This window comes from Cydia pomonella, chromosome 1 (assembly GCF_033807575.1).
Source record: "Cydia pomonella isolate Wapato2018A chromosome 1, ilCydPomo1, whole genome shotgun sequence".
Taxonomy (NCBI): Eukaryota; Metazoa; Arthropoda; class Insecta; order Lepidoptera; family Tortricidae; genus Cydia; species Cydia pomonella.
The window spans coordinates 11,483,900-11,503,809 of NC_084703.1; the positions used below are offsets into that span (position 1 = coordinate 11,483,900).

The 19,910-nt window shown below is 36.4% G+C and overlaps 2 protein-coding genes across 2 annotated transcripts in view; one reads left to right on the forward strand and one right to left on the reverse strand.

The window, feature by feature from the left end:
• The window catches only part of LOC133534737 (uncharacterized), a 31,736-nt gene that overhangs the window by 9,864 nt on the left and 1,962 nt on the right, over positions 1–19,910 (reverse strand). The gene's annotated exons all lie outside the window — the stretch shown is intronic.
• LOC133534674 (uncharacterized) overlaps positions 1–19,910 on the forward strand; it is a 91,911-nt gene that overhangs the window by 4,498 nt on the left and 67,503 nt on the right. Inside the window, exon 2 of the mRNA XM_061873899.1 lies at positions 17,472–17,576. Within this exon, the coding sequence (XP_061729883.1) occupies positions 17,472–17,576 (105 nt within the window). The remainder of the gene's footprint in view (positions 1–17,471; positions 17,577–19,910) is intronic.

Below are 19,910 nucleotides of genomic sequence, written 5' to 3' on the forward strand. Positions count from 1 at the left end.
GGAACAGGCACCAGAAATGAGATGGTATACACAAATCCCGTAAAAATAAGTATTTGCCATCAGTTTTTAATTGCTGGCAACATTTTACCATAAACAAGAGCCAAAGAACTGCTTAAGTTTAATTTTTCATTGATATTTGTTAATTTCAAAATTAATTGCGCCATACATCTCATGACTGGAGCAAAAAATCGTAGTTTTAATTGGTTAATAATATTGAAACCAATTGAAATAGCTTTCATTAAATACATAGAAAACCAAGGACGAATTGGACATTCAACTTTTAAAGCATAAAGGTTGACTCACGCTACACAGGGGCAGGGCCGGGCCGGAGCTTCCGGCGCTTCGTTTTCTATGGAAAGCATTACGTCATCACCGGAGCTCTGTAGTGGCCCGGTGCGGGCTCGGAGCGGAGACTAGCCGGTCATGCTATGAGCAAAAATCGGACTTCCCGGAGCCTCCGGGCCACCCGGTGACTCAATTCTTCCTTTCGGGTGATATTCCACTAGTCTAAGATCTTTGTCCAATGTGCATTGCGTCTCACTCTCTCATTAAGCAAAATGTCAGACGCAAATACACATTGGACCAAGATATTGGAAAGATGAAAAACCAGAATACCACCCTTCGCAATGTGCATGCTCGGATGTGTCGGTATATATTTGCCAAAATAAGAAGGTTACAAAATGTCATAAATTTGTTTGTTAAATATGGATGGTATAGCCAATACATTACTTGGTCGGGTTATATTTTACTCGGCGCAGAGAGAAGTTAATTAACAATGACTGTCAATCTCTATATGAAACCAAATTTCTGTAAATAAAGCTACACAATTCTACATATTGCCGGTTTTATGGAAAGCAATAAAAAAATAGTACTTATATTTATTTTAGTCACGCTGGCTCCACATTTTACTTGAGATAGTTGATAGCGCCAGACAAGTTGCCTAAGAATTTGTTACCAATTTTAATAGTTCCTAGATATTAACCAGTGTGTTAATTTTGTGGGCTTAAATGAAGTGGAATAAAAAAATGTTCAGAAGAAGCAGAGCTTTAAGAACTAAATACTGCCGTTTCGTACATATTGTTGGATTATCATATTATTGACAATGAAATACATTATATAACAAAAGAATAACGTACTATAAGTATATATAAGTCGTTACGTAGCCGCCTGTTGTCTGCCTCTACATTTAATCAATTGTTTGTTTTGTCTTTTCTTTTGTATCTTTTTACTGAGGTGTTCCAATAAAGAGTATTCTATCTATACATCTATCTATCTACGCAAGGTTTATTACAAGGGACTTAGTTAAGTATTTATTTGACCTATATATATTTCCCGAACAACGCGGTCTCCGTGAAGATTCAGTCTCTATTATTTACTTTTCCATGTTAGGTGTTACTACATGAAAGTCGCAACGGTCGCAACACGGGCGACTCGGATATATACGTCAAAATTATATAAGTTGCATAATGTCTTGATTTATTTTGTGAAATACGGAGGTGTTGCGGAAATGTAATTAAGTCGGATTATATTAAATGAGACATTTAGTAATGTTACTGCTTGTAAAAATTATTCATTAATGAGCATGTAGGTTATAATTAATATAAATATACTATTTTTTTCTCATATTCCCACGTATTACTTTTCATTTCGTACGAAGTTATATATAATAAAATATCTCGTTAATAAATTTGTAGATTACGGGAAACCATTTCTTTTACTTAATTTAGAGTCCAACTGATCTTCTGTAAATCTGCCTGCAGAGAGTACGAACATCATATTTCAGTGCAGTTATTGAATTACTCATAAAGGTGCCTATATTTCATTTGCAATCTGTCGTTGGCGATATTATTGCTAACTGCTCGCGTACGATGCATTCTCCTGAAATAGATAGGCCATACATTTTTTCAGGCTGTAGAGAGCAGCACTAGCATGTATTATAAACCTGACAGTAACTTATGCATACTATGCCTTAAACAGTTTTTTGACAAGTTTTCACTATGGCATTGATGCATCAAGGCGTTTTGGTTACAGATGGTCTAACGCGAAACGCGAAAATCGAAATTTCGTTACCTATCTGCCTCTCTGTCTATCGAATATGCAAGAATGATGGAGGCAGAAACCACAATTTAGATTTTTCCATTTCGCGGTAGGCCCCGTGTGTGTTAGTATCGCCCTCTACGCAGAGTTTTGCGTAATATTCCCTATTTTATGCCCATTATTACTGTAACTACTGAAATAATACAATAATACTCTTCGTATGTTTTATTGTTCTTAAATTAATGATTAAGACGTGGAACGCATAATTTCGTCAGGGGGAAGCCTATGTGCCTCTCTTTCGCACAAAGATAGATCGCGCAGTGATAGAGAGGCGAATAGATGAACTAATGAAGTGTATTGTAGTATCGTAAGTGTCAGGATGTCAGGACGATGATAGCTATTTATAAGTTTTATAACGATATAAATAGCTATCATGGTCCTGACATCCTGACGCTTACTCCAAGTTTTAGTACCTTTTTTGTACTATTTGGTACATGATATCAAAAAAATTGTACCTCGCTAAAAATCGAGAAAAAATATTGAAAATAATGTGGTCAGCTATTCTGACGTCAGGTCGACAGGGCCAAGTCCAGTTCTCCTAGCTGTAGGCGTTGTATTGAATTCATCTTTTGGCAAAGATTTAGTACCTAATTTGTACCTTTCATGGTGATTTATTTTACTTTGACTTACCAAAAAAAAGTTACAGTTAGAATAAACTTTGTATGCGCACAGCGGTGTAGCCACTCAATGTGAACCGGGCCTTCAATATAGTTCAACAGTTAATATTTTTGGCTAAAACAGTTATCTATTTTACGAGGGGTCCATAGTAGTTGTTTAACCAATACAAAAATGAGAAGTGGAAATCTTGAGCGTTTCGAGGGCTTTAATTTTTTTCTAACGAGACAGACAACATTTATTTTAGTACATATGGTGCTACTTTACCGCACTAGGGCGGTAATTAGCACTTTACGCGCCTATGTCGAAAATTTAAAGTGCCATATGTACTGTAAAACGTTGTATATGTGCGAATAGATAATTGGCAACTCGTTTCGATTTAAAACACTCCTTTCGGTCGTGTTTTAATTTACTGCCACTAGTTGTGAATTATTGAACTCGTTATGAATTAATGTATAATTACCACACCAACGCGAAAAAATACTTAAACTTCAAAATCATCACAAGTCGTCGTCGTCGTTAATTTTACATTCCTAGGTGATAAAATATTTCAGATTTGAACGAAATTACTTTGCAACTCTTGTGAATAAAATGTAACTTTCCCATCCGTTTTTAAAGAATAAAGAATGACGGCAATACATGCGAAAGACCGACTATGACTGTTATCCACCTAATCCCAGCGCCATGCTTAAAACAATCCACCATTTTGAGAATAATATGGTTAGCTATAATGTTTTTCCGCCTCTCATTTCTTGAAAATATAAGTAATTATGTTGAAACTCAGTAAGAGTTGCTGGAGAGATGCTATCTAGCAACCCTTACGGACTTGTACTCCCTATGTAGCTATTTTTTAATACTCGTAAGTACAAATAAATGCAAAAAAGCAGTTACTTCTTTTACAGTGAAATATCCATTAACTATTATAACTTTTTAATATTTTGTGTTCTACGTTATATCGATATATGTGTACCAGAAGTCGATAAATGAGAACTCTCTATGACAGTTCAAGAATGCCACAATAATTCCGGTCTCTGTTAATAATAGTTTGCCACCTTATTGACGTGCATTTTTACATATCAAACAAATAGAATAAACATTTATTGAAATTATCCCCCTTAGACGTGGCTGCTACAGTCTTCAGGATTTTGTTTGCCGTGTGATCATCGCTTTCCGGTTGCAGCTTGGTGCCATCGAGGAATGTCCATGGTATATGAAAAAATAAAAATGTTTATAAAACCATTCTATAGAGGGCATATAATTACTACTAGAGGGCACCTTTAACCTTATTTTGGCAATGTTAAATATCCTTACAATTAATTATAGTTTTCAGTAGCTCATAATTGGGTAGTTTCTCCACTTGTATCCCCCCTGCAAAGAAACTTGTTTGCAAGCCCTCCTGGTCAGTTATCTGGGTAGCTTACTGTTAGGGTATATACCTGTAGCTTGAACCTTAAAAAAATTAAAACATTTATAACAGGAGATACGATAAATACACCAATTATTTTACACTATTGAAAACTGCAACTAATTCGTTCGATACGTTTTGGAGATATTTGGGTACATTCATTTGTAAGTTCAAACATGCCTCCCATTACCCTACACCCTAAATTCATCCAACGAAATAAAATGTTCCGTAGGGTATACACGGTGGCCCACTTAGATCGTTACGAAGATCTGTTCCTAGGAATCATGCCATTGATTTTCATAACAAGAAAAACTGCATTCATACATTTGTAATATATAAAGACGGGACAATACGAGTAACACCTGCTTTGTATCTATTGTTTTATTTTTGAAGATTCTATACCTATGTTATAATTATCACCTACTAAGTGTTGAAATTAACAAAATTAAAGCAATCTTAGTCAAACAAGCATATTGTTATACTTTCTCTTTCACACATGTAAACTATTGAATGAAAAACAACAGCCCATATGTAAGCCCATATAATACCTAAGCCCTAACTCGTAAAATACTTGTCAAGGAGAAGTTATATTCTGATCTTTATGAACACGTTCCATTTCAACAAATAGCACTGTTTAAATGCAAATATAAAAACCGGCCAAGAGCATGTCGGGCCACGCTCAGTGTAGGGTTCCGTAGTTACTCTTCCGTCACAATAAGCTAAACTGGAGCTTAAAGTATAGTAAATTGTTAACCAAGGGATGAAACGGTACCTTTCACCCGAGTTAAACAAATAGGCAAATTTGCATAATCAGTACCTAATTAAAGTAAGTCTTTTTTACTATGAAGGGGAAACTTTTTGCGATAACTCAAAAACAGCTAAACTGATCATATCCGCTATAGTTTTCATTTAATGTCTTTCTTAAGCTCTACTTCCAAGATTTTTCTCATATTTTTTGGACCTATGGTTCAAAAGTTAGAGGGGGGGGGACACATTTATTTTTTCTTTCGCAGCGATTATCTCCGAATATATTCACTTTATCAAAACATGTTTCTTAAAAACCCCTATTAGTTTTGAAAGACCTTTCCAACGATACCCCAAACTCTAGGGTTGAAGCGAAAAAAAATTTCACCCCCACTTTACGTGTAGGGGAGGTACCCTAAAAAAAATTAAATTTTTAATTTTTATTGTACGACTTTGTCGGCTTTATTGATTTATATATTCATGCCAAATTTCAGCTTTCTAGCACTAACGACCACGGAGCAAAGCCTCGGACAAACAGACAGACGGACATGGCGAAACTATAAGGGTTCCTAGTTGACTACGGAACCCTAAAAAGACACTATATGTAAACTATTTGAAGAGTTTCATCCATTCTTCCTGGAATCCATTATCAGAAATAGATCTTGACTAAAATGAAGCTTAAAAAATAACTTGCAGAACAATCGCAACGAAGAAGATATCGCCAAACGTGAAATACGCGTACACCTATATTAAAAAAAAATAACTTCCACTTAACATACCGCCGTTTCTTTGTACATATCTACTCGTACTAATCCTAATATACGAGTACGACCTCTGTTCATGGGCTCTGCTCGTTTGCCTCCTATATTTAAAAAAAGACTTCTACTTAACATAGCGCCATTTATATGTACATATCTACAAATCTTATGATACGACCTCTGTTCATGGGCTCTAATCGTTTGCCTCCTATATTTAAAAAAAATAACTTCTACTTAACATAACCCCATTTCATTGTACGTCTCTACAAATCTTATGATACGAGCTCTGTTCGTGGGCTCTGCTCGTTTGCCTCCTATATTTAAAAAAATACTTCTACTTAACATAACACCATTCCTTTGTACATCTCTACAAATCTTATGATACGACCTCTGTTCATGGGCTCTATTCGTTTGCCTCCTATATTAAAAAAAATACTTCTACTTAACATAGCGCCATTCCTTTGTACATCTCTACAAATCTTATGATACGAGCTCTGTTCATGGGCTCTGCTGGTTTGCCTCCTATATTTAAAAAAATACTTCTACTTAACATAACGCCATTCCTTTGTACATCTCTACAAATCTTATGATACGAGCTCTGTTCATGGGCTCTGCTCGTTTGCCTCCTACATTTAAAAAAAAATACTTCTACTTAACATAGCGCCATTTCTATGTACATATCTACAAATCTTATGATACGACCTCTGTTCATGGGCTCTATTCGTTTGCCTCCTATATTAAAAAAATACTTCTACTTAACATAGCGCCATTCCTTTGTACATCTCTACAAATCTTATGATACGAGCTCTGTTCATGGGCTCTGCTGGTTTGCCTCTTATATTTTAAAAAATACTTCTACTTAACATAACGCCATTCCTTTGTACATCTCTACAAATCTTCTGTGACGAGCTCTGTTCATGGGCTTTGCTCGTTTGCCTCCTATATTTAAAAAAATACTTCTACTTAACATAGCGCCATTTCTATGTACATCTCTACAAATCTTATCATACGAGCTGTGTTCGTAGGCTCTGCTCATTTGCCTCCTATATTTAAAAAACTAAATTCTACTTAACATAGCGCCATTTCTATGTACATATCTACAAATCTTATGATACGACCTCTGTTCGTGGGCTCTGCTCATTTGCCTCCTATATAAAAAAAATAACTTCCACTTAACATAGCGCCATTTCTTTGTAAATATCTACTTATCCTATGATAAGACCTCTGTTCATGAGCTCTGCTCGTTTGCCTCCTATATAAAAAAAATAACTTCTACTTAACATAGCGCCATTTCTATGTACAACTCTACAAATCTTCTGATACGAGCTCTGTTCATGGGCTTTGCTCCTTTGCCTCCTATATTTAAAAAAATATTTCTACTTAACATAGCGCCATTCCTTTGTACATCTCTACAAATCTTCTGATACGAGCTCTGTTCATGGGCTCTGCTGGTTTGCCTCTTATATTTTAAAAAATACTTCTACTTAACATAACGCCATTCCTTTGTACATCTCTACAAATCTTCTGATACGAGCTCTGTTCATGGGCTTTGCTCGTTTGCCTCCTATATTTAAAAAAATACTTCTACTTAACATAGCGCCATTTCTATGTACATCTCTACAAATCTTATCATACGAGCTGTGTTCGTAGGCTCTGCTCATTTGCCTCCTATATTTAAAAAACTAAATTCTACTTAACATAGCGCCATTTCTATGTACATATCTACAAATCTTATGATACGACCTCTGTTCGTGGGCTCTGCTCGTTTGCCTCCTATATAAAAAAATAACTTCCACTTAACATAGCGCCATTTCTTTGTAAATATCTACTTATCCTATGATAAGACCTCTGTTCATGGGCTCTGCTCGTTTGCCTCCTATATAAAAAAAATAACTTCTACTTAACATAGCGCCATTTCTATGTACATCTCTACAAATCTTCTGATACGAGCTCTGTTCATGGGCTTTGCTCCTTTGCCTCCTATATTTAAAAAAATACTTCTACTTAACATAGCGCCATTTCTTTGTACATATCTAAAAATCTTATGATAAGACCTCTGTTCATGGGCTCTGCTCATTTGCCTCCTATATAAAAAAAAATACATAGCGCCATTTCTATGTACATCTCTACAAATCTTATGATACGACCTCTGTTCGTGGGCTCTGCTCGTTTGCCTCCTACATTCAAAAAAATTACTTCTACTTAACATAGCGCCATTTCTTTGTACATCTCTACAAATCTTATGATACGACCTCTGTTCATGGGTTCTGCTCGTTTGGTTCCTACATTTAAAAAAATTACTCCGACTTAACATAGCGCTGTTTCTTTGTACATGTCTACTAATTCTATGATAGGAGTACGACCTCTGTTCATGGGCTCTGCTCGTATGCCTCCTATATTTAAATAATACCGGACAAATGTGAGTCGGACTCGCCCATCTAGTGTGCCGTAGTTTTTAGTATTTGTTGTTATAGCGGCTACAGTAATACATCATCTGTGAAAATTTCAACTAACTATCACGGTTCATGAGATACAGCCTGGTGACAGACGGATAGACGTACGGACAGCGGAGTCTTAGTTATAGGCTCCCGTTTTACCTTTGGGTACGGAACCCTAAAAAGTAACTTCTACTTATCATAGCGCTTTTTTTGGATATACTGTATAGTAATATTGAATTTACTTCTCTTCTGACCTATTTCGGTATTACCTTTTACGCACTTAGTACTTACATACATATTAGGGTTATACAACTCTTATTTCTAGAATCAAAAAATCAACATACAAATAAACCTACGTAATATACACGTATGTTAAAAACATAATCCTTCTAAACTCGAAAGCTCCTCATTTTATAAATGCAATGCAAATAAAACGGATTAAACTTAATCATGAAGTCACGATCAAGTATCATTTAATAAGGGGCGTTTCGTGCGTAGATAACGATTGTCAGATTTGACTCTCATTTCTGACTTTTGTATTGCTTCAATGTTATGGGTCCCATAAAGACATTTGTTTCTTTTATAAAAACTTATTATCTAGCCTAGCCTTTTGGCAGTATTTTCTTGAGCTTTACGCAGTTGATTGAGGAAGCTGCCATACAAGACAAAAGCATTTTGAAAGCGACGTTCTCATAGAACACCCCATCTATCCGCCTATCTATCATAATTTATTTATACCTTTATTTCAGGCAACTAGCGGCCCATAAATAAATACCTTAAGATTATTAGCATACACAGTATAAAAATATATTTTAAGACTAAATACTACAAATCACATTATTTTACTGCGACATGAAACTAATTATCATAAGACATACCGTTTGAGACTGTCTACCCATTGTTTTTTGTATATGACAGCTACACATCCTTTCAGCAGTGGCTTTTAGGAACTGCAAACTAATAATCTATGGCCCGCTGATTTTACCAGTGCAATCAGTCAACTTAGGGCAGCTTGTGGCGAGCTGTTGGGGAGTAACGACCTCATGTACCCGAGTGTTCCTAGGGAGTTCTGTCATTCGAAGGGGGGTGGGTGGTACAGGATTCTCTGCTTCTGGGTACCCTTGGCCGGCCGGCCAGAGTGGAGTCGTTAGAGCTATAAGTTCCAGGGGTGGAAGTGCAAGACGCGAGTTGGCACAGTGGCTGTTACAGCCACTGGGTTGAAAGCGGTGCACGCCTCTCGATACCCCTGAGCCGCTCACACCAGTGTTACTCTTGAGCCATCCCAGATATCGCTTTTTGTGTCGTCTGCCGGAAACAAAATTGTATACCGTTTTATTAGGCAGGCGTCTGGTTTTTTATCCCATAGCTCAGTATTTAGCCCATCGCTTTCACACAATAACCTAGTTTATTTTAGATTCCAACAACTCTCAATAGTCCTTACACCCTGTCGGTCCTGCGTCTGCGTGCGTCCTATGACATGGGCAAGGGCAGCATCAGCTCGGTGTACATCTTACATTTCATGAACGTGTCAAAAGGGCCTCTACGTTAGGTTAGGGCTCGGCGCACGCTTCTCAAAGGTCCGGAATACCATTGTTCCGTGATGGGAAAGACATACGTACAAATTAAAATAATAATAATCGTTAATGCAATGCAGTGCTCTATTTGTCAAAGAAAATAAAATTGTTTCACACTCACAAAACATTCATTCTTATTTTTGCTTATTTTTCATACATTAAGTATCTTTCTGTAAATAAGATCACTATTTTCTCTCTTGTCATATTTATCTTACTATTTGAATAACATGACAGCGTCAAATGTCGTAAAAAGTATACAAGTAAAAAGGTTTAAGAAAAGAGTCCGCAACATATTATTTATTAGACCTATTAGCAAAGAATATCCTATTAGTACTTACAAGCTAAGCCTAAAGTGCCATGGCAATTAATGCAAGCTTACGAATAAATACAAAAACCGGACAAGGGCCAGTCGGACTCGCCCAACGTGATTCCGTACTTTTTAGTATTTGTTTTTTTATATACTACGTTGGTGGCAAACAAGCATACGGCCCACCTGATGGTAAGCAGTCTCCATAGCCTATGTACGCCTGCAACTCCTATGCGCGTTGCCGACCCTAACAACCCTCCCTCCCCTCGTTGATCTCTGGCAACCTTACTCACCGGCAGGAACACAACACTATGTTGTTATAGTGGCAACAGAAATACGTCATCTGTGAAAATTTCAACTGTCTATCACGGTTCATGAGATACAGCCTGGTGACAGACGGACGGACGGACGGACGGACGGACAGCGGAGTCTTAGTAATAGGGTCCCGTTTGGGTACGGAACCCTAAAGATGAAAACTGCTGCCATGTTACTATACATTTAAGAAACACAGGAAATCTGGAATTGACATATTGAAAAAATTATATTGTTATCTTCTTCTGCACGACTTTTTAGTGAGAGGAAGCTACTTAGGTACGTAAGGCTACCCCCGATTCATTTGTTATGAGGGGGCCCTCGGCCTTAGAGTACGCATAGCATAAGGGCTACGCCCGACTTTCTCAATATGAGGCCGCCGCTGTAGCCCGCCGTCAGAGCGTTTATATCATTTCGGGCTAGCAGGTCGGGCTACGCAAGACTTCCTTTGCCATCTCACTTACTTAAAAAAAAAATCTTAAATTTAATACTCTACTACTTTTACTTGAGTAACCTTTTCACTTTTAGTTACATGTATGGCGTGCCTAAAAATTATATTTTTATACATTTGAACTTTTAAACTAAGTAGTAGCTTACCATCAGGCGGGCCACCAACGTAGTATAAAAAAATACCTACTTTCCACTTTTCTCTTTTGGTTATCTTATAGTTTTTGAGTAAAATAACTGTGACATACGGACAGACAGATAGACAGACAGATGGACATGACGAAACTGTAAGGGTTTTTGCCATTTTGGCTACGGAACCATAAAATGCACACTGTAAATTTCAACTACCTAAGCCACTCGTATTATAGATCAAAAATTCCTTTTTCGCAAGAAGTAAGTAGTTTATTTTTTGTACTTGTTAGACAATTCTATCTTAGTGTACCGAACTTAACAGTTATTTTTTTTACTTTGAGAGCGCACCACCGACATTCTTAGTGGTGTACGCGTATTTCTCTGTAGCTGAATGTTTGTAGATGATTATCTTATATCGATGCTTTAAAATGTTGTGGTATTCCTACAGCCATTTTAAATATCTTCTCTTTTAAACTTAAGTTTTTCATGCATTCCTGAAATGGAACAAGTCTATGATAGGATTGATGGGAGAAAATAATGCAAAAACGCGGCATTAAGCAAAATGATCATTTGTGATTCAGGGTTAATATCTATCGGGTATCACTGAACCCAACGGATATATTTTTGCAATACAACACAAATGCACACCTCAATAGAAGAAAATAATACTGAAAAACAATAGGCTTGTCTACTCGCTAAGAAGCACTTAGGGCAGCTTGTGATGAGTCAATCTCTAAGTAATCTGCCTACCTACCTCAAAACGAGACCGCTTTTCCATACAAACGTAGTCCCCATTACGGAAAATATTTTAACAGTACATATGTTGCTACTTTACCGCACTAGTGCGAAAATTAGCATATTACGTTACTGTGTCGAACATTTAAAGAGCCATGTACTGTAAAACGTTGTACGATACATGTGCGAATAAGTAATTCGCAACTCGTGTCGATATAAAACACTCCCTTCGGCTGTGTTTTAATTTATCGCCACTTGTTTCGAATTTCCTATTTTTCGCACTTGTATCGTAATGTACTATTACAAAATTGGATGTAGAACGAAGGGAATATCAATATCCAGAGAGGAAAATGGGGACTATGTTTGTATGGAGAACCGGTCATCCCCTTTCCTTTTAATAGTTTAATATGCTTCGGCACATGATTATTTGAGACAATATACACGCATTGTATTTCCATTACCTTAAGCAGAGAACACGGTGGCTTCGAAAGAGTCTCGGGTCATGTGGAAATAAAGCTCTTCACATAATGTTGTGTAATTCTCCTTTTTCCGAAAGTGTCCGCGAAATGTCCAAATGCACAATTGCCCAGAGTATGCAGTATTCTCTTCATCAGCTATTATGGCAGCCAGGGCCAATATTTTGATTTTATTATTTATTTCTATATCGACTTGCTTCCCATCGAACCAATTTTTTCAATATGATTGATTTTTGTGACATTTGTCATGAACAGTCCGTTGCTTGGACGGCTCGGTGAGCTCGGACAGCCCGGCCCGGCCTGTCTCGCGCTCGGAGACTCAACGATAGTGTCAACGCATAGAGATACTATAATGTAGAGATGATGGCCCGGTCGCCACGGCCCCGGAACGGTCCGGCGACGGTGGCGCTCCTGAAAGTCCGTGTGACGGCTTGCTCCGGTCCGCCCCGGCCCGGCCCTGGCACTGTGTAGCGTGAGTCATCCTTAAAGCGGTCGAAATTTTAGAGATGTCGGTGAAAATCAAAAAACTCTCAATTTTCTCTTTAATGTCCCATGATTGGTGCCGTTAACATACATTTTATATAACTTTACTCACAAAAGTATCCCTAAAATAGCCGTCAAAAATGATTATTTAGGTATTTTTAACAGTGTTTAGTACCTACTTAGGGTATAACTTTAGGACGGTACTTTATTAACGGTAAAATTGTAAGTTCATTCCTTTTGACTAAATGCCGTGCGAGTATAAAATTACAAATAATACAAAAAACGTGACTACTAAGATCGGTACGTCTTTTAACTAAGAAGGAAAGACTTTGCGATTACTCCAAATACGGCTTAACCAATTTTTGCTAGGTATAACTTTCATTGAAAGTCTTTATTAAGCTTTACTGTCACGATTTGGTCCATATGTTTAGACCGATGGTTCAAATATTAGAGAGAAGGGATTATTTTGGAGTGTTATTTCTGAAACTATTTGCTTTATTTAAAAAAATCTTTTTGAAAACCCATATACGTTTTGAAATACCTGTTTATCCTATTACACCCCACTCCATAGGGGTAAAACAAAAAAAAATGCATTTCCTTTATCGAGAAATAAAAAATTCAGAGTTTAATATTTTTATTTCATTCCTCTTCGAATGCCTTAATAGTGAATGATTTATTATATAGTTGTTCTCGTCGTATTTCCCTATAATTAACAATAGCTGTGATATATTTATTTCCCCATCAATACTGAGGATAAATGTGAAATATATTATTGATCTTTGCAGATTATATAAGCACTATTTTCACAACCCTATAGTTCGTTTTTTTCAGCATTACAAAAAAGGTAAGCGATCTTGACGTGTTTTTTTTATTAAAAAACACTTAATGAGAAGTAAGTCACTGAAAATATGTAAAAATTATAAATCGAATACTATTATTTACATTCTTTGGCATTCATAAGTAATGTAAACTAATTTTTATAAAGTGTTTCTCGATAATTTTCAATAAAAAGACACAGCACGATTGTTAAGCTTTAGCCTAATGCTAAAAAAACGCACTATAAACTTTACAATCAAATTTCTCTACCTGTACATTTTGACAGTTTCAGATTCAACAAATTGTTTAAAATATTAGTTGCAACTAGAAATATGATTTCTATTTCTTTGAATAGATTTTTTTATGTTCTTTTAGGATTTTTTTAGGATCCATACATACTTCGAAAGTTGTACCTTTTACTGTACTTCATCACATACAATAATACCTATTTAAAACAGAGAAACGACAAACTTTATCGTAACCAAAGATTACCAAATCTAGGTGTTTAGTTTTTATTAACATAGCTACGATATACATATACATATATAGCATTCTTATGCAAGACCTAAGCTAAGACCTAGCCTTGTTTTTAAACTAATGCATTTAACATTTGGCTAAGTCAGGTTTCTTTTCGACACTACATTGCAAACTCTTTCGTTCAGAGCGATTATAATTTTGATGCATAGGTTATGGGACAAGGTCTTTAGAAATAATATTTGAAATAGTAGGATGTCCACAGACTTTATTTAATATACCTAACTTAGAATTGCGTAGGTAGGTACTCTGAAACAAATTACCTAATAGAGTTAAAACTCTCAAACTGTTAAAAATATGTATTAAATCTTATGAAAATGTGTAAATGCTTTTTTGGACTCTACATGTTTTTGGACCAACAGTTCAAAAATTAGAGAGGGATACCTTTATTTCTAGAGTCTACAAGCTATTTTTAACCATATGTATTTTAATTCATTATATGAGCGTTGTTTGTTGGAAGTGTATCCAATTTCTGGGTTCTTTCAAAAATTTGGAGTCATGAGTGGATCTCTGAAATATTTAATCGTGATATATTACGTGTACAATGAAAAAAAAACGTGTATTGCTTAGGGTAATAAATATTGAGCTGTGAATCAGATCGGACGTAATTGTCGTCGCCTTGGCGCATCCTGTGGTTAGTACTAAGGTCCTGCGTGTGCTAAATATAGAACACATTGACGCATGCAAAACGTGGCTTCGTAGGGTTCTTTGCACAATCAGACGTAAGAATTAAAAATTTGAGTTGACAATAGCTCGAGTGTAAGTATAAATAAGTCTAAACATGAACAATTTTGGCATAGTGATCTGAGATACGTTACGAAAATCAATCGTAACGAAATGGAAACCAAGAGGTTGCACACGGAGCCAGAGGAGACCTCGAACAAGATGGGAGAATGAACTCAAACTCACAGCGGGCCCGAACGGGAGAAGAGTGGCCCACGACAGACCCCAATGGAAAGAGCTGGAGGAAGCCTTTGCCAAGCGGTACACTGAGTTAAGTTAAGAGACATAAATCGCAATAATAACTCACAAGAAAAGAGCTTAATAGATAGATAGATAGATCTGAGATACGAGAATCATTTTGAATGGGATTTTGAGTTTCCAAAACGTCCCGCTTGGCGCGCTGTTTCTACCGCCACGCTACCGTTTAAATTTACAACTAGGGGTTCTGAAATAAATGAATCCCGCCTGGAAGAAAGCAGCGTAAAAAAATAGCTTTAGAATCCCTTTGTGATGTCTACAGAAAAGACGTACTCATCCTATTAATTCGTCTTATACGTCCGGATTCTTCAAATGGTTGAAAACTTATTGCTTCTTCCAAAGTACTTAAGTACCAATATACCTACTGTAGCCTCTACCCAGCATGACCCTACAATCACTACGTCTCTCAATAAGTATCTAGTTTAAAATTACTCAAGCTTCAATTTAGGCAATGATACCTAAATTGTGATCTAGTAGTGTTAAATATTATCTCAAATTTGAACTAATAACAATATATTCTTTATTGTATTTCAGTCATGCTCATTATACATTAGGTGTTACAATTTTTGAAGATGGTAGGTACATGACACCCTGTAAGGGCACTCAATATTTCTTAAGTCTAGGTAGGTAGGTACTAATACTTATGGCAACGAAATCTATATTTATAATGTTATATTTTATCGACGTTTATGCAATATAAGATATAAAATGTCAAGTTCGTTTATGAAATTAATAAAATAATGATGGTAAATATTAAATGTTAAGGTTATTTTATTAATAGATTAAAATAATAAGCAACATGGTTAATATTAATTAACTATAGCGTGATTTTAGAATGTCGATGAATGCTTACAATAATATTATAATATATTTTTTTTTAATTAATATAAAATTTAATTAATGGCAAGTACATAGCATTATTCCAGTGTTTGGTCATTTAGAAATTCGTCTCTAAAAGGAACTTTTTAAGAGTATTTTTAAATTTTTTGTCGTTCGTTTTATACTGTCGGGGAGTTTATTTCTAATTTGAATACATTGGTAATAGGGCCCCTTTCTGCACATAGCCAACTTGGTATTTGGTACGGCTAGCTGATTTTTAGACCTTGAATTGGTAACCTGAACCTTGAATATCCTTTGGTTTTTTAACTATTCCAATGATTTCTTACAAAAAGTGCAGATTCCAGTATATATACAGGGCGTCCCAAGACTATGGGACATCTAGGGAAAGTACCTTAAATATCGTAGATAGGATATTTTGCTGAAAGAATACTTTATTTTATTTTTAAAAGTAAGTAATATTGCATTCAAAGAATGTCTAAAAAAAATTGAAAATTGCTTACTTTTTCTGGGAATTAAACCGAATCATGAAATTTTAATTAAAAATTTTAGTCTTTTCATTTCGTTTGCGATATCATATTTTTGAGATGATTTATTTTTTATGCATTCTTTCGATTGGCATCATAAAATACAGGATGTTTTTTTTTACATTTGAGTCGGTTCGATTTCTAGACAAAGTAACTTTTTTTTTTAATCTTTGAATGCAGTATTACTCAGCGGCGGTATCATGGTCGCATTTTTATCACTTGTAATATCATGTGTCACTTTCGCACTTACATACTTGTTAGAACGTGACAGGCATGATGACAGATGATAAAAAACCGACCATCTTAGCCAGGCAGTTTTGAAAATAAAATAAAGTCTCCTTTTAGCAAAATATCCTATGTCTTATATTTAAGGTACTTTCCCTTGATGTCCCATAGTCTTGGGACGCCCTGTATACATGGTAACGTAAGTAATCTATGTTTTACGAAATGCGGACGACAGCTGTTTGGTATTCGCGTGTTTGTCAGAATACGGACGCATTTATTTTGCATTATAAAATTTATAAACAAATCATTGGCGTCAGTACTAAAGCACCAGAAAACCATAGCGGAGCAACGCATACGCATATGCATTATGCATTATATGCTGTTAGAGCAGTTTCAAAACTTGTGTTTCTTTTTAGAATCTACTGTTATCCCCAAGAGTTTGAACTCACTAACTTCTTCAATAGACTGATCATTTATTTCCAGTTTAATATCCAAGGGTTATTTCTGAATTGGTTTAAATTGGATGATTTTTGTTTTATTAAGATTTATCTGTAAGTTGTGGTCTGTAAGCCAATTTGTGACATCTCATCTTCAAGAGTTTTCCGTAGACGGTCGGTACATTCCGTGCTACTTGTGGTATTTAACATGTTAGTATTTATGTATAAGTATAAGTACCTATGTACGCCTGTATGTTTTTCTTTTTTTGGAAATACTTATAAAATACTTAAATTAGATGGGCTGAGAGTTACGTTTTAATCGATCAAATTTTCGCACTACTCTTCATAACCTTAAAAAAATTGTTTCTCAGTTTGACCCGTATGTCTATGTACCATCAAGTACCATGTATGTAATGTTTGGCTGAACCGATTTTGATGCGGTTTCATTTAATATTTTCAACATTAGCGTGGTAATTAAGAATAAATATATAGTGAATGTTTAAATAAAGATCGTTCACTATCTTCTGGGTGTTGTCATTACATGGGTAGAAAGCTTTACTTTAAATTAAATATTTGATGTTTTTTTTTCAGCAGGGCACGAGGGGTGGAGGTGCGCAGGCGTCACCGCGGCTACTTCAAAATGGAGCCCGTCTTGGAGAACGAGCAACTTTTTAAAAACACTCACTTTGGTGACAGGTAAATTAACTGCTGCATAGTAATAAAGAAAAATATTTCCAAAAATCTCACAACATGAATAATAAACTAAATCTAACTACAATTAAAATAACTAAAGCTAAAAATTAAAAATACCTATCAAAATTTTGCGCCCTTGGTAGGGTGCCCATCACGCAGGCAGCGTTCCCGCGCTGGATTGCGATTGCAATTCTCTGCGCGAAAAAGCTGCCCGCGCGGGAGTCGCCCGTTGCCTCATTCAGCCGCTTGCCTAGCGCCTTGGGGAGTATCTGTGCCCCTCTGCCCCACGAACCAAGTGTCTCGACGCCAAACGCAACGAATTCGTATTGAGCGCCAAGACAGCTATATTTAGCTACCTTTTGACGCTCCCGAGTGTCCGCCGCCGCACCAGCATGCCTGCTGGTCGATGGGAGGTAGGACGCCGCTAGCGTATCAGCGCAAGTGGCATCCTATACCAACGCGTGGCCCATCTTCCAGGGAATTAAAGCATAGTTAGTTCTTCAATTATCTCTTTCTTATGGTACCACTGGGACCACACCACAGGCACCCACAGGTATCTATTAAAGTTTTTCAGAGCTATCTCTGCGCAGGCATACAAGTGACAAAGTATGGAAAGCTATTGTAAACCTCGCCTTATATTATTACCTAACACGAAATAGTGGCTTCTCGCCCGACGAGAGTACGATATACCTAACAACATTTCTACTTTTCTCGTATTCGAAAAGTAAAGTGCTTAACTCGGCTGAAAGGTACCCATTTTCACTCGAACTCTTGTCATAAAGTAGTAACTTGCATCCCTTGGTTGAAAATTTACTATTTTCGTGTTTCGTTAGGAAGTCTGCATATTGGCGCCAGCATCCTAGGTGCTTTCTGGCTTGCTTACCATCAACGCCACCGCCATTGAAAACTTACATGCGACTGATGATGCTGATGTGACTTTATGAACAAATCTAATTATTTTATCAAGTATTCTACTATCCACTTCACCCGAGAGCTACGTAAATTTTTCTTTAGTATATGACATCTCCTTGAGCTTATAACTTGCACGCAATTTTTGCTTATTACCGATAAGTAAGAAGAAGTGACTAAGAAGTCTTTTAGTTTGCGTTCCAATAACAATTAACCATTTTTTTAATAAACGAAATCATATAACGGTTTTTGGAACGATATTGACGATTGCCATAACAGTGTCAAACGCACATATTTGCTAAAGTCTGCGTAACCTACTTTCTGTATCATATAGGTATGTCAGTGTCAAACTGACAGGTTCTCATCGGAGCCAATGGCGTGGTTTGAATCGTACCTGTCCGGTCGCACCCAAGCTGTCCGTAGAGATAGGTGTCAGTCTGATTGGTGTGATCTGAACACTGGAGTACCACAAGGTGGTATTCTCTCTCCATTGTTATTTTCGGTGTTTATTAATTTCATCACGCACGGACTCAAATGCGACCATCACCTGTATGCAGACGATCTGCAATTATACGCCCAAGCCGAGGTAGCGGATGTTAATTCCGCAATTATGGCTATCAATGATGATCTGGATCACATAAGTGACTGGTCTAGTTATTTTGGCATCTCTGTCAACCCCTCTAAGTGCCAGGCCATCATTCTGGGTAGTCGGCGCATCCAACTTTAAGAGTTGCCTCTTAAAGTTGGATGCACTTTCTGTGGCACCGATAGCAATGCACCGACGAGAAGTTTCCATAGTTGCGAAACTTTCCACGTGAGAACTTCCCGGTAACTTCTGAGAATGTTCTCGAGAACGAGAATTTATCGGAATACTTAATGATTTCATAATATACACCATTTGGATTTTTAGATATTTAGGTTTTACTCGAGAATAAGTAGGCTAATTTCACCCTGCATCATATACCCTCTCGTGGCTCAGTTGGATTACACGCGATTTGTAATGACGCGGTCCCGGGTTCCATCCCCGAACGATGAAATATTTTTATTTCATTTTTTGCACTTTTATTTCCTATTTTTGATTAACTAAGCTTTGTAGCAGGGAGAGGGAGGTCCCTGGATCTATACTCTGCACTGTAACTTTTGTATTTTTTTGTAACTTTTTGAATTTTTATTTTAGAGCAATTAAACATCATTTAGAGGTTGCAACAATATCTTGACACAACGAAAGACACGCATTAGGAAATTGTTCGGTACTTAGACCAAAAGTGGTAATGTTCTCTGAATTATAACGATAATTTAAACAACTTATTGGTAACTTATCACTTATTAACAAAATAACGAACTGTAAAAGACAGTAAAATATACATTATAACATGTTATTTAATATTATGACAATTCAAACTTTATTCTAAAAACATTTTCTTTTTT